General features: G+C 64.4%; 2 protein-coding genes across 2 annotated transcripts; one reads left to right on the forward strand and one right to left on the reverse strand.

The window, feature by feature from the left end:
• Positions 1 to 2,271: 2,271 nt before the first annotated feature.
• On the forward strand, positions 2,272 to 5,607 carry SLURP1 (secreted LY6/PLAUR domain containing 1). The gene is made up of 3 exons (XM_031439729.2): positions 2,272 to 2,453; positions 2,893 to 3,012; positions 3,290 to 5,607. Exons 1-3 carry the CDS (start codon positions 2,390 to 2,392, stop codon positions 3,487 to 3,489), a joined length of 384 nt encoding a protein of 127 aa, XP_031295589.1. The 5' UTR covers positions 2,272 to 2,389; the 3' UTR covers positions 3,490 to 5,607.
• THEM6 (thioesterase superfamily member 6) lies at positions 5,567 to 9,729 on the reverse strand. Its single transcript, XM_031439965.2, has 2 exons — positions 9,152 to 9,729; positions 5,567 to 7,090 (listed from the first exon to the last, which is right to left on the reverse strand). The coding sequence occupies exons 1-2, from the start codon at positions 9,662 to 9,664 to the stop codon at positions 6,977 to 6,979; spliced, it is 627 nt and encodes a 208-aa protein (XP_031295825.2). The 5' UTR covers positions 9,665 to 9,729; the 3' UTR covers positions 5,567 to 6,976.
• Between the last annotated feature and the right edge of the window lie 1,140 nt (positions 9,730 to 10,869).

The following is a 10,869-nucleotide window of genomic DNA, read 5'->3' on the forward strand; positions in this document are numbered from 1 at the left end:
ACTGGGCAAGGGGGCCCCCTGGGCTGGGAGGGGCGCGCGGCACCCAGCATCTCCTGCCAGGCTGAGGCGGGGCTGCAGAGCTGTCCTCTGGCACCACAGGGGTGCCGACAACCCTGCGTCTAGGGAGCCCCCTCCGTCAGCCCTCACCCCCTTCAGCCGTTCCCTGCTCCTGGATGGAGTCCGGCAGCAGCGGGACCTGGGGCAGATCAGTCCTGGGGCGAGGATCCGTGGTTGGGCACCAGTGGGGGCACCCCACACCTGTGGAAGAAGAGGCCGGTGGCTTAGAAGGTCCCCTGTTCCTTGGGCCCCAGGGACTCCACACCTCTGCTTCCTGTGGGCAAGATTTGCAGTCTGAACAGGCTCCCAGAGGCCAGGGCCCCCGCAGACCACCTGCCTGGAGAGCTTCTTGGCAGACCCCCAGTGCAGCAAGGGCCCAGGAACGTTCAAGCACGGTCTTGGATGCCATGTTTTGGGCTACGACTCGGAGTTTTGACTTTGTCAAGGGGGAGACACTGTCCTCAGGCCTGCTTTTCTCCTGTCTCCCATAAAAGTGGAGAGCGGGGGTCACTTGGCCTTAGAGCCTGGATTGAGACTCAGGAAACACACAGACCACCCTACCAACGTGGGAAGGCTGTGTTCCCCTCCTGGATACCCACCCCCCCCGAGCACCCTCCCTGCTGTCCTCCACCTCTGAGGTCTTCCGGCTCCTTCAAAGCCAGGGCAAGGGCCCTTTCCAGGTGGTCTCCCCCTGTGGTACTCTGTGTCTCCTGTCCTGGAGCCCAGCCCAGCCTGCTTTGTGTGTGGCACACCCACCCCGCCGCTGCTCTGTGTCCACCTCCACTGTGACCTTCACTCGCTAGCTGATGGTCCTCGGCCTGGTTTACACACAAAAGAAGGGGGTCAGGATGGCTCATGAGCAGACCTGGCCACACAGGAGATCGGGGAGCCAGGAGCCACTCCGTCTATCAGGCTCCAGGCCAGACGCTCCCTGGCTCCTCTCGCAACACCCTGGGTGCGTTTGTGGACTCAGCCCGGGGGAGGGGCAGTGCTGTCTGTGCCCACGCCTGCCGGGTGTTGCCCGATTGTTTGATTTGCAGTAACCACAGTCTCTCCCTTTGCAAACAACGCCCTCCCTTTGTTCCCTTCCATCCACCTCTCAGGCCACGAGGCCAGGTCACTTCTGTCCTTGCAACTGCCCTGGGGCCCTTGTCCTGTCATACAAACAGAAATCCAGTCTGGAGGAATGAGAGAGCCACCCCAAGGCCATGCACGGAGACAGCAGAAAAGGCGAGACAAAAGCCTAGGCCTCCTGGTGCCAGCTGGAGCTCCTCCCAGTATGTCACCCTGTCTTGAGATTGGGCCGTGACTCCCTACCCAACAGCAGGGCCCAGCCACCCACCCTCCAGACAGCATATACCCCTCCACCTACCACCTACTCCTACCTTCCCAACCAGCCAGCCCTCCATTCATACATTGTCCATCCGTTCATTCCTCTCTCCACCCACCCACTCTCTCAAACATCCATCCACTCAACAGTCTTTTCAACCACTCATCCATCCGCCCATGTATCCTTTCATCCATCCATCCATCCACCCATCCACACAACCACTCACTGAGCCCTCAGAGGACAGAGAAACCAGAGAGGCTGGGATACCAGAAAGCACTCTGGATGACTGGGCCCTACGGACAGGAAACGAGAGATCCCACCAAGAGGAGGAGCACAGCAAGGCCGTGGGCCTGGGGAAGTGCAGTGGGAGGGCCGGGCAGGCCAGGAGGTGGGTGGTGGGGTGGGTAGAGCCCTGTTGTCTGGGGCCCAGAATCAGGAAACTCAGGCTTGGGCTAAAGCCATTTATGGGGAAGGGGCTGGCAGTGAGGAGGGGGCCAGTCCAGGGCCCCACACTCATCAGCCTGAAAAGAGTGTGGTGGGCCCACACCACCCTCACACTCCCCCAGGCACTCACCTCCACACCTGGCATGACACCCCACCTCTGGGCCTCTGCTCTGGAGGGTCCCTGGGTCAGGTCTACACCAGGAGGGGTTGTCTGGGTGTGGAGATTGGCCTTGGCCTCGTTAGGTTTCAAATAGACGTTGAGTCCAGGCCAGGGCCCGCCAGAGGGGCCTGCACTTCCCGTGTGGCCCCCCTGCGCCGCAGACAGGCTGCAGGGAGGGGTGCCGGGCGGGCTCCAGCACCAAGGGGTCCTGTTCCCCAAGGCGTAGGAGTGCTGTGGCCACCCACACAGCCTCCCGCCAGTGCCTCCCACTTCTGTCCTGTGCCATCCGACTGACTCACATGCCACTCCCACCACCACCCAGAGTAGGAGCCTGAGCGCGGGGTATAAATCCCCATGGGAGGCCGGCAGAGGCCTCTCTCGCCTCCTGAGCACGAAGAATGGCCTCTCCCAGGGCCCTGCCACCGCTGCTGCTGCTCGCTGCGCTCTTGGGTGCACACTCTGGTGAGTGCGGCAGGGGTGGCTGTGGAGGGGTCCTCGCCTGGCCCACCTCCTCAGTGGTGAGGGGGCGTCCGAGGGCTTTGAGTGGAAGCCCTCCTTAGGCCCACTGGGCTCACCTCCCTCACCCTAAAAGAGCCTCCTGGTCCTGAGCCTGGCTTCACCGGGGTGAAGGGGGCAGGGGTCACAGCCCGTTCTCCAGGCAGGAAAACTGAGGCTCGGGTAGAGAGATGCAGTGTTCAGGTCCACCGCCCCCAGCCCCAGGCTTGAAGGGTCTCAGCGAGGCGAGCCCTGTCTCCCGGGGAGGGACAGGGGACGCCCTCCAAGCAGACCTGTGGGGATGCCCCAGGGGAGGGCCACCCCCATCTCTTCTCCAGCCTCCTTCCTGCCTCCAGGACGGGTCTCAAAGTCAGGTGATGAGGGTCTGCCCCTACCCTTCACCCAGGTGAGGCCTTCAGGTGCTTCACGTGCAAGCAGCCCACGCCCATTTCTTTGTGCAAGAACATCACTCGCTGCAAGCCGGAGCACACGGCCTGCAAGACCACACTGGTGGCGGTGGAGTCAGGTGAGGCTGGGGGGTGTTGGGGGCGGGGGTCCAGCAGGCTGGCTCTGAAGGGCTGCCCAAGGGCTGCATCGGCCTCGGCTCTGGGCTTCCGTCCCAGGGCCACACCGCGGACCCCGGCAGGGCACTGGTGGGGCACGGAGGACTCCCCAGGCCTGCTGTTAGTTCAGCGGTCTCAAGGTGGCGTGGGAGGCGGTGGGAAGGTCAAGGTGAGGTGCATGGAGGCGGGGATGGCGCTGGGCAGTTGGGGGCTGGCTCTGACCCCTGCCCGCCCTGGCAGAGTTCCCCTTCGGCCAGAGCCCTGTGGTGACCCGCTCCTGCTCCAGCTCCTGCACGGCCACTGACCCGGACAGCTTTGGGGTCAGACACCCCGTCTTCTGCTGCTTCCGTGATCTCTGCAATTCTGTGGGGGCCGCCAGGCTCAGTGCCGGGGCCCTGGCCACTCTGGGGGCCACACTCCTCAGCCACCTCCTTCCCTGAAGAGCCTGGCTCTGCCAGTGGCCACCACTGCTGGCACGCCTCCATGGCCCAAGCTCCCTGGGCCTCAGGTTACCCGTGGGACCCTAGGGGAGCTTCCCAGGTGGGCCTGGGTCTTCCCAAGTACGTGGGAGGGGGTGTGGAGTGCTGCACCCACCAATCTCCATGGGCCTTAGTCTCCTCCTCTGACAATGGGCCTGTTACACCCTCGGCCCTGGGGACAGCTGAGATTCCACGAGATTGTGTGCACGGAATACTAAGGCCGCCCAGCTCCCCCAAGGCCCCCCGGGCTGCTGAGAGGTTCCCAGGGGCCAGCCTGCCAGCCGGAGGAGCAGCAAGTGTCCTCGGGGGCTGAGCACCCCCCAGGGCCCAGGGCCCTTGGGCCCCAGGAGAGCCCGCCTCAAGCTCCTGCTTCCCCCTCACATGGCTCCCAGCTGTCCCCGGGTGTGACCTGCTCCAGCCCCACTGTAGGCAGGCGGAGGCAGGAGCCTGAGTGACCCCAGGGGCGTTGATGCCCCTCTCCAGGCACAAGTTCCCACTGGGCCTTCTGGGCCGGGCACTTTCCAGATTCTATGTATGGCCAAACTTCCAGACAGCCCCACTGGACCCTGCATTTGGAGGCAAGAAGCCAGAGCTACGGCCTCCCCTCGGGGTCTGAGCAAGCCCAAGTCACTCCACCTCAGCTTCACCAGCAGAGCCACAGGGAGGGTGCCTTCGGGTCTCCGAGGCGGGAAGGGCAGATGGGAGAGGCTTGGCAGCTGCCCATCCCCCAGGAAGGCTGGTGGGCGGCCGGGGGCACCTGCAAGGCCTCCGCTCTGCTCAAGCGTGGCCAGCAGAGGGCGTGCGCCCCTCAGGCTCCTCCCAGGGGCAGCCAGGTCAGGGTCTCATACCCCAGACACCCAGAGATCGGCCACCAGGTCCTCTCCATCCCATCCTCTGCCCTGGCTCTCCCTGCCACCTGCCCAGGACTGAGACACGCCCCCATGGTATGTCCTCCAAACATAGACTGAGAGCCTCCTGTCCTCCTGTCCCCCTGCCCCCTCGGCTGGGGTGCATCTCCCTGAAGTGGACAGAGAAGTCCCCATGCCCCGGGGCACAGCCACACTCAGCCCAGACGCCCTTGAACATCTTGAACCACACTGATCGCCCCCCACACACATGGTGCCAAGCAGGGCAGACTACGCCCAGGCACCCCAAGCAGGGCTCCCCAGCCCCTGCCCTGCTCCAGGGTCCCAGCCAGCCACTCAGAACCACTGGCTGGACCTGCCTGGGCCTAGACCACCTGGGGGCACCATTTCCTGTCTGCAGTCCCATTTGTAACTTGTCCCGGCTGACAACGGTCAACTCAGACAACTGCCACGACCCCCTCAACCCCCCTGCCTCGCGGCCCACAGCACCTGTGCCAACGTCTCTTAAGTGAAGAGAAAACAGACATTTGACGCGGCTGCCACTGGCTCAGGGCAGGCGTGAGGCCCAGCCTGAGAGGCCCCAAGGCCCTCAGACCTGGCGGGAGACGGAAAGGGCAGCAGACCACTGACCTGCCATGTGCTTCTCCACTCCCGCTGCCCCATCCCTGAGTGCCTGCTGCAGACACAGCTGCTTCCAACTGCTCTTTCTCAAGTCCGCCTGGGCCCTCCTGGGCAGAAGGTCAGGGCACAGACACCCCCCCTCACTCACCTGCCCTATGTCCTCTCAGGGGGCCCTGCAGAATATCCCTGTGCTCCGCCCCCACCCATCCCCCCACCCATGAAGGCCCACTGACCTGTGTCCCCACGTGCCTCCCCCGACTCTGCCCAGTGACCCCCCAGGGGCCTGGGGGCCCAGACCCAGAATCTGGGGCACAACCTCGCAAGCCCCTGTGGAGGGCTGTGGATGAGGAGGGCCAGGGGCTGGAAGAGGCTTTGGGCAGCTCCTTTCTGGCCTTGGTCCCATGTTCCATGGACCAGGGACGAGTCCTGCCCGGGCAGCCTGGCCCCAAAGTTCACGTAACAATTTGGGCAACACCCCCCTCCACAGCTGTAAGTGGCCCGCCGCTTCCCTGGCGGGGGTGGGCCTCAGAAATGGGGCCTCTCCGGCACACTCACATTTAACACCCTTTAATCCTGGGCTTTCTTTAAATAAAATGGCAATATTGCAGCTTTCCCATGGCAGCTGTAAGGTGGACGACAGCGTGGGGACGGCGTGGGATCGGGGCGTGGCTGCGCTCTTGGCTCCAGCTGGCAATGGGGTTTCTGGAACGGGGCGGCAAGGAGGCAGTTCCAGGCCCCAGCTGCTCTGCCCTGTCCCAAGGGCCGGCGGGGGCAGCTGCAAGCAGGCACCCTGCCCTGGGCAGTCACACACATGGCAAGCAGCAATCCTACACCCAGGGAACCGACCTCAGTGTCCCCAGCCAGCCAGGGACCAAGGCCCGCCTCACTTTGCCCCTGGTGCTCTTGGAGGCTCTGGGCCAGTGCCTGCTTCTCTCCAGGCTTCCCTTTCTGCAGCTGCAAGTCAAGGGACTGGGCAGGAGCGGGAGACCTCAGCCACCATTGCAGCAGGCTGGTGAACCCATCAGGGAGCCCCAAAAGCAGCTGCCAGGACCCAGCAGGCACGAAGACCTCTCTCCAGCCTCAGCCTATCAAGAGAGGCAGCTCTTAGAGCAGGAAAGAAAAAATCAATAGCGGGGCCAGATGTCAGGCAAGGACAGCCCCAGTGGGTGGACAGTCTGGGGTGCTGCAGGCCCAGATAAAGCAGGGCCCCGCCCAGCGTCACAAGCACGGCCTTATGGGTGCTGAGGGGTGCAGACAGGTGAGGGCACCCAGGCAGATGCCCACCTCCCATCCCTCCTCAGCAGGAGACCCCAATTAGGACACCCCCAGCTATGGGAGCTACCCACCTCCACAGGGGCCCCTGCGCCAATGGACCTGCACTGGCCTCAGCACAATCTCTGGGGCCACAAGTCTCTGCCGCAGGCCCTCCCCCTCCCTCCCTCCCTCCCTCCCCTGCAGCTCCTGGCTGTCCCTGAGTCAGGTCTCGAGGCCCTGGCCTGGCCAGCCTCAGCTCTGCTGTGCCCCCAACAGCAGCTTAGACTCCAAGCTCCGGCAGGGTTCAGGGCAACTTGAGGTGGTCCCCTGCTCCAAGCACTCAGGCCCTTGGAAGCCTGGCTCACCTGCAGGGCGGGCCATCCCCCAACGCCCACAGGCTGCAGGCCAAGGGCCAGGGGCCCCCACTTTGCCCATCAGCACTGCCCTGAGGGCAGAGCTGGTCTGGGTGCCTCTGTCACCCCCATCCCATGCTCAGTGCAGGATGAGGCATAGAGGGGCATGGATAATGGGGGCGGGGGAGGGCCCTGAGCATGTGAATGGGGCCAGGCTGGTTGCCAGGCTACTCCAGTTTGGAGAGAGCCTAGCCCAGCCAGCCCATTCTCCACTCTCTGCTGGCGGCAGGCGGGGAAGGATAGGCAGTTGCCCCCAGGCCAAGGCTGGTGGGCAGGGCAGGCCAGCTGCGGTGGTCATTCGTCCTTGACGACATCGCTGAGCCCACTCTCGGCCCGGAGCAGCTGGCTGCTGGCCTCATTGTAGGCAATCCAGTGCTGCAGGTCTTCCGGCAGCTCAGGGGGCTCCACCTGCAGGGGAGAGCAGGGTGAGACTCCCACAGGCCACCCGCTGCCCTGTGGATGAGCCGCATTGTGGGGAGGGGGACCCAGCCCGGTTGCTGCCCTCACACCTCTGCGCCTCTGCTCATGCTGTTCCCTCTGCCTGAATGCTGCTCCCCAGCCCCAAGGGGATGTCCTCCTCCTCCCCTTCCAGGTATCCCCTCCCTGACACCCTCCCAGGCCCCTCGGTGCTTCCTCTCCCCCATCCTAGCTCTCGAGACACCACCCTGCCTTTGTTGGGCCTGTCTTCCCCAAGCCCAAGCCCTCTGCATGTCCCCAGAACCAGGGCAAAACCCTCTGAGGCCAGCAGCGGGTGGCAGGAGACCCAGAGTGACCAGAGGCCTGTGGGAACAGAATCCAGAGTAGAGTGACTGCTGGGAGAGCCCTGGGCAGGGGCTTGTCTGAGCCCCTCTCGTTTTCAGTGCGCCAACGGGAGCTGGACTCCACCTCCCGGGTCAGCTCTGAGCCTGACCACCACCACTGCCCGCCCTCCTACTCAGCCACACCTGCCACCTCCCTGCCAACCCGGCCATTTTGTGATGGGGGCAGGTGACAGGCTGGGCCAGGTGGAGGGGTCTGAGGCCCTGCAGTGGGGCTTTGGGGGCTCTCAGGGAGGAAGGAGCGTCAGGGGGGCTGGGCAGAGGTGCACAGAGCCAGGTTACTGGGCGAGTCTGGGCAGAGCTGGGCCTGGCTCTTGGACGCATCCTCCTCCCAGCCCAGCTGTAACGACCAGAGCCAGACTCGGCTGCAGCCAAGCTCTCCCCACAAGGCCACACTGTCCATGTGGATCCCTGGGCACTGGACTCAGCCTGCCCCACACTAAATCCCAGGTTGCATCTGGGACACTCCCGCCCCAAGGGCTCAGGCTGGGTGACTCCTGGCCATGCCCTGGCCCTCCTATCTGTGGCTGGGCATCGTCGGGGCATCCCTGCCATGCTGTGGTATGAACCCCCTCACCTCTCATGTGGACCTCACCCATCAGCCCACACCTGACCATGTGGCACCCTCCCCTGAGGGAAAGTGGTCTTGACTCCCTCTCCTCCATCTTTCGGTCACAGCACTCAGCTCATCTATTTAAGGCATCAGTGGCCACCTGCTGGCCTCCGGACACATGCAGGGACACACAGAGCATCTCTGGGGGTGTGGGGTGGGGAGAGACCCAGGCCCTGTGGGGGTGTTCCTGACTTAACAGAGACAGAAAACCAGGGGGCTAAGCCTGTGGCCTGCTGTGCAGCCTCGGGCAGCTCCCATCGCCTCTCTGAGTCTCAGTTTCCCCACCTCTGATATAAAGGAAAGGCTGGCCTCTTAGATTAAGGTGAGGCTGTGTTCCTCTGCTCTGGTCCAGGGCCAGAGATGGCAGTGCCCTGCCTGAGAGCACCTATGGGTCTGGGAGTCCCTAGCTCTGGCACGGAGGCTCCAGGAACGTTTTTAGGAACCTGCTTGCAGCAGGAGTCTGCTCCAGCAGCCATCACCATGGCGGCATCCCCAGGGCCCGGCTGCCATGCAGCAGTAGCAGGCCATGCTGTACCAGGAGGAGCAGGCCCTGGGGAAAGGCCCTGAGCCTCAGGCAGATGCTGTGGCCTTCTTCTCTCCACCTGCAAAAGGCAGAAGGGCCTGCAGCTCTCTGGGACTCAATCCCCACCCCACACCTAGGTGATGGTGACCCAGCCCCTTAGCTCTCAGCTAGGTGAAGGGAATCCCAGGTCCTTGAGAACTCCCAGAAACCTCCTGCACAGACAACCTCCCCCTCCTTCCTCCATCTTCCATTCAGAACCAAGGACCGGTGAGGCTGACTCCACACTCCGACTGAATCTGACTATGAAAAGTTGATCAGGGGACCTGGGAAGGTCCCAGTAAGAACAGCATCAGAGAAAAAGGCCCTGGGTCCAAAAGAAAGGGCTGGCGCAGTACTTAGCAGGGCAGAGGCACTTGAAGGAGGGGTAGGCACTGGGCCTTCCCAGGGCTGGGGGCAGGGATCAGGAGTCCTCCGGGTCGGGCGGAAGGAGTGAACTCGGGGCGGGGGATGCTCACCCTGCGCTTGCACAGGTGCTGCACGACGCGCTCCGGGGAGGTGCCCAGCACGTGCTGGCGAGAACGCACCAGCGCGCACACGAAGCCGTCTCGTAGACTGATGAAGCGCGCCTCCAGGTAGAAGGCGCGGTCGTCCCAGCCCAGCAAGCGGGTGCGCACCTCGAACGGCTCGAGCAGGCGCAGCGAGCGGCGGTAGCGCGCGCACGAAGCGGCCAGCACGGCGCGGGCCCCGAGAGAACGCAACGCCCCGAGCACGCCGCAGCGGGCCAGGTGCGCGGCGCGCGCCACGTCGGCCTCGCGCAGGTAGCGCGCGTTGTTCATGTGCAGCAGCAGGTCCAAGTCCGAGGGCAGCACGCGGCCCGCGTAGCTCTGCTCAGCCAGCAGGTCGCGGACGCGCGGCTGCAGCAGGCGCGCGCGCAGCACGGCGCACGGCACGCGCACCAGGTACCAGCCATCCAGCAGCGCGAAGTAGGCGAGCGCCAAAGCCAGCACCGCCACGAGCAGCCCCAGCATCGCGGCGGCGGCGGCGGCGGCGGCGGGCGCGGCGCGAGGCGAAGCCCTCAGCACGGGTGCCAGCTGTGCGCGCGGCGCCGGAGCCCGAGCGCTGCCACACGCGCCCCGCGGGCCCGCCTGGGAACCCGCGAGAGCGGCGCGGCCGGAGCGAACCACCTCGCGAGGCCGGCTGAGGGGGAAAAGCGCCCGAGGTCGCTGGCGCCGCAGGCTGGAGCCCCGCCCCGCCCCCCCCCCCCGACTCTCAGTGGTCCGTCCCATCCCCCGCCGCTAGCGCCGCTTTCGCTTTTCCCCGGGGCAGGCGGGGCACGGGGCGGCGCGCCGAGGGCCACAGCGGCCTCTGGCGGCCACGCCCCGCTCTGCAGGCGCAGGAGCTTCCCGGATCTCCCACAGCGTCGCGCCCTTGCTCGGAGCGCTAGCCGCCCTGCGCCTCTCCGTGGCTCCGGTAGAGCCTGACTGGCCCCAGGGATTCCGCCTCTAATCTGGGAGGGTCAAAGTCTCCAGCACTTCCGTGGCTTAGGCTGTGGAGTTCTGCATGAGAAATGGACTCAGCCCGGTCCCCGGTGGCGCTGCTTGGAGACTACAGGAAACCAACCCTCCTCTGCTCCAGAACCTCCAGAGCTCCCGACTCCCGCAGGGCGATAGCCCCAGCGCGTGTGCGGCGGATTCATCAGAGCCTGGCCCCAATACACCTTTTCAGTCCCAGCCTGTAACCTCACTAACCCTTCCCACTCATTCATTCCTCCCCACCCCTCCACCCCCAGGATCCTGATAACCATAAACTCATTACCAAGCATTCCCACCCTTTGTCCCTTTAGAAACTGGGATGGAGCGGGAGGAGTTGATAAATGTAAATGACTCAGCAGTGGATTCAAAGGCTTCTTGCCTTAGGCACTTGGGACGCCTGTCCAGGGGAATGTGGCACACAGTCACGTGTCCTGCCCCTCTTCTCTGCAGGACCAAAGGGGGAAGGCCCAGAGAAGGCCTCGCCAGCTATCCCAGCTGGCCTCCAGGGCTCTCCAACGACTGCATCTGTCTGTGACCCCAGAGGCTGCCTACTTAGGTCTGTGCTGGAGTCCGGGGATGGGTGGGTTTAAGGAGTTACTGAGTGATTTCTGGGGACCAGTGGCTCTGAGAACAGGTCCGGCAGCAGCTGGACCGAGCCAGCTAGGCTGTAGTTCAGTCCACACCTGCCTGGGCCTGGGGTT

This window comes from Camelus dromedarius, chromosome 20 (genome assembly GCF_036321535.1).
Source record: "Camelus dromedarius isolate mCamDro1 chromosome 20, mCamDro1.pat, whole genome shotgun sequence".
Lineage (NCBI taxonomy): Eukaryota > Metazoa > Chordata > Mammalia > Artiodactyla > Camelidae > Camelus > Camelus dromedarius.

Coding starts and splice junctions, on each gene's coding strand:
- SLURP1 (XM_031439729.2), top strand. CDS start 2,390: ATGGCCTCTCCCAGGGCCCTGCCACCGCTGCTGCTGCTCGCTGCGCTC. Junction 2,454..2,892: donor GCTCTTGGGTGCACACTCTG/GTGAGTGCGGCA, acceptor CCCTTCACCCAG/GTGAGGCCTTCAGGTGCTTC. Junction 3,013..3,289: donor ACTGGTGGCGGTGGAGTCAG/GTGAGGCTGGGG, acceptor CCGCCCTGGCAG/AGTTCCCCTTCGGCCAGAGC.
- THEM6 (XM_031439965.2), bottom strand. CDS start 9,664: ATGCTGGGGCTGCTCGTGGCGGTGCTGGCTTTGGCGCTCGCCTACTTC. Junction 7,091..9,151: donor AGCACCTGTGCAAGCGCAGG/GTGAGCATCCCC, acceptor TCTCCCCTGCAG/GTGGAGCCCCCTGAGCTGCC.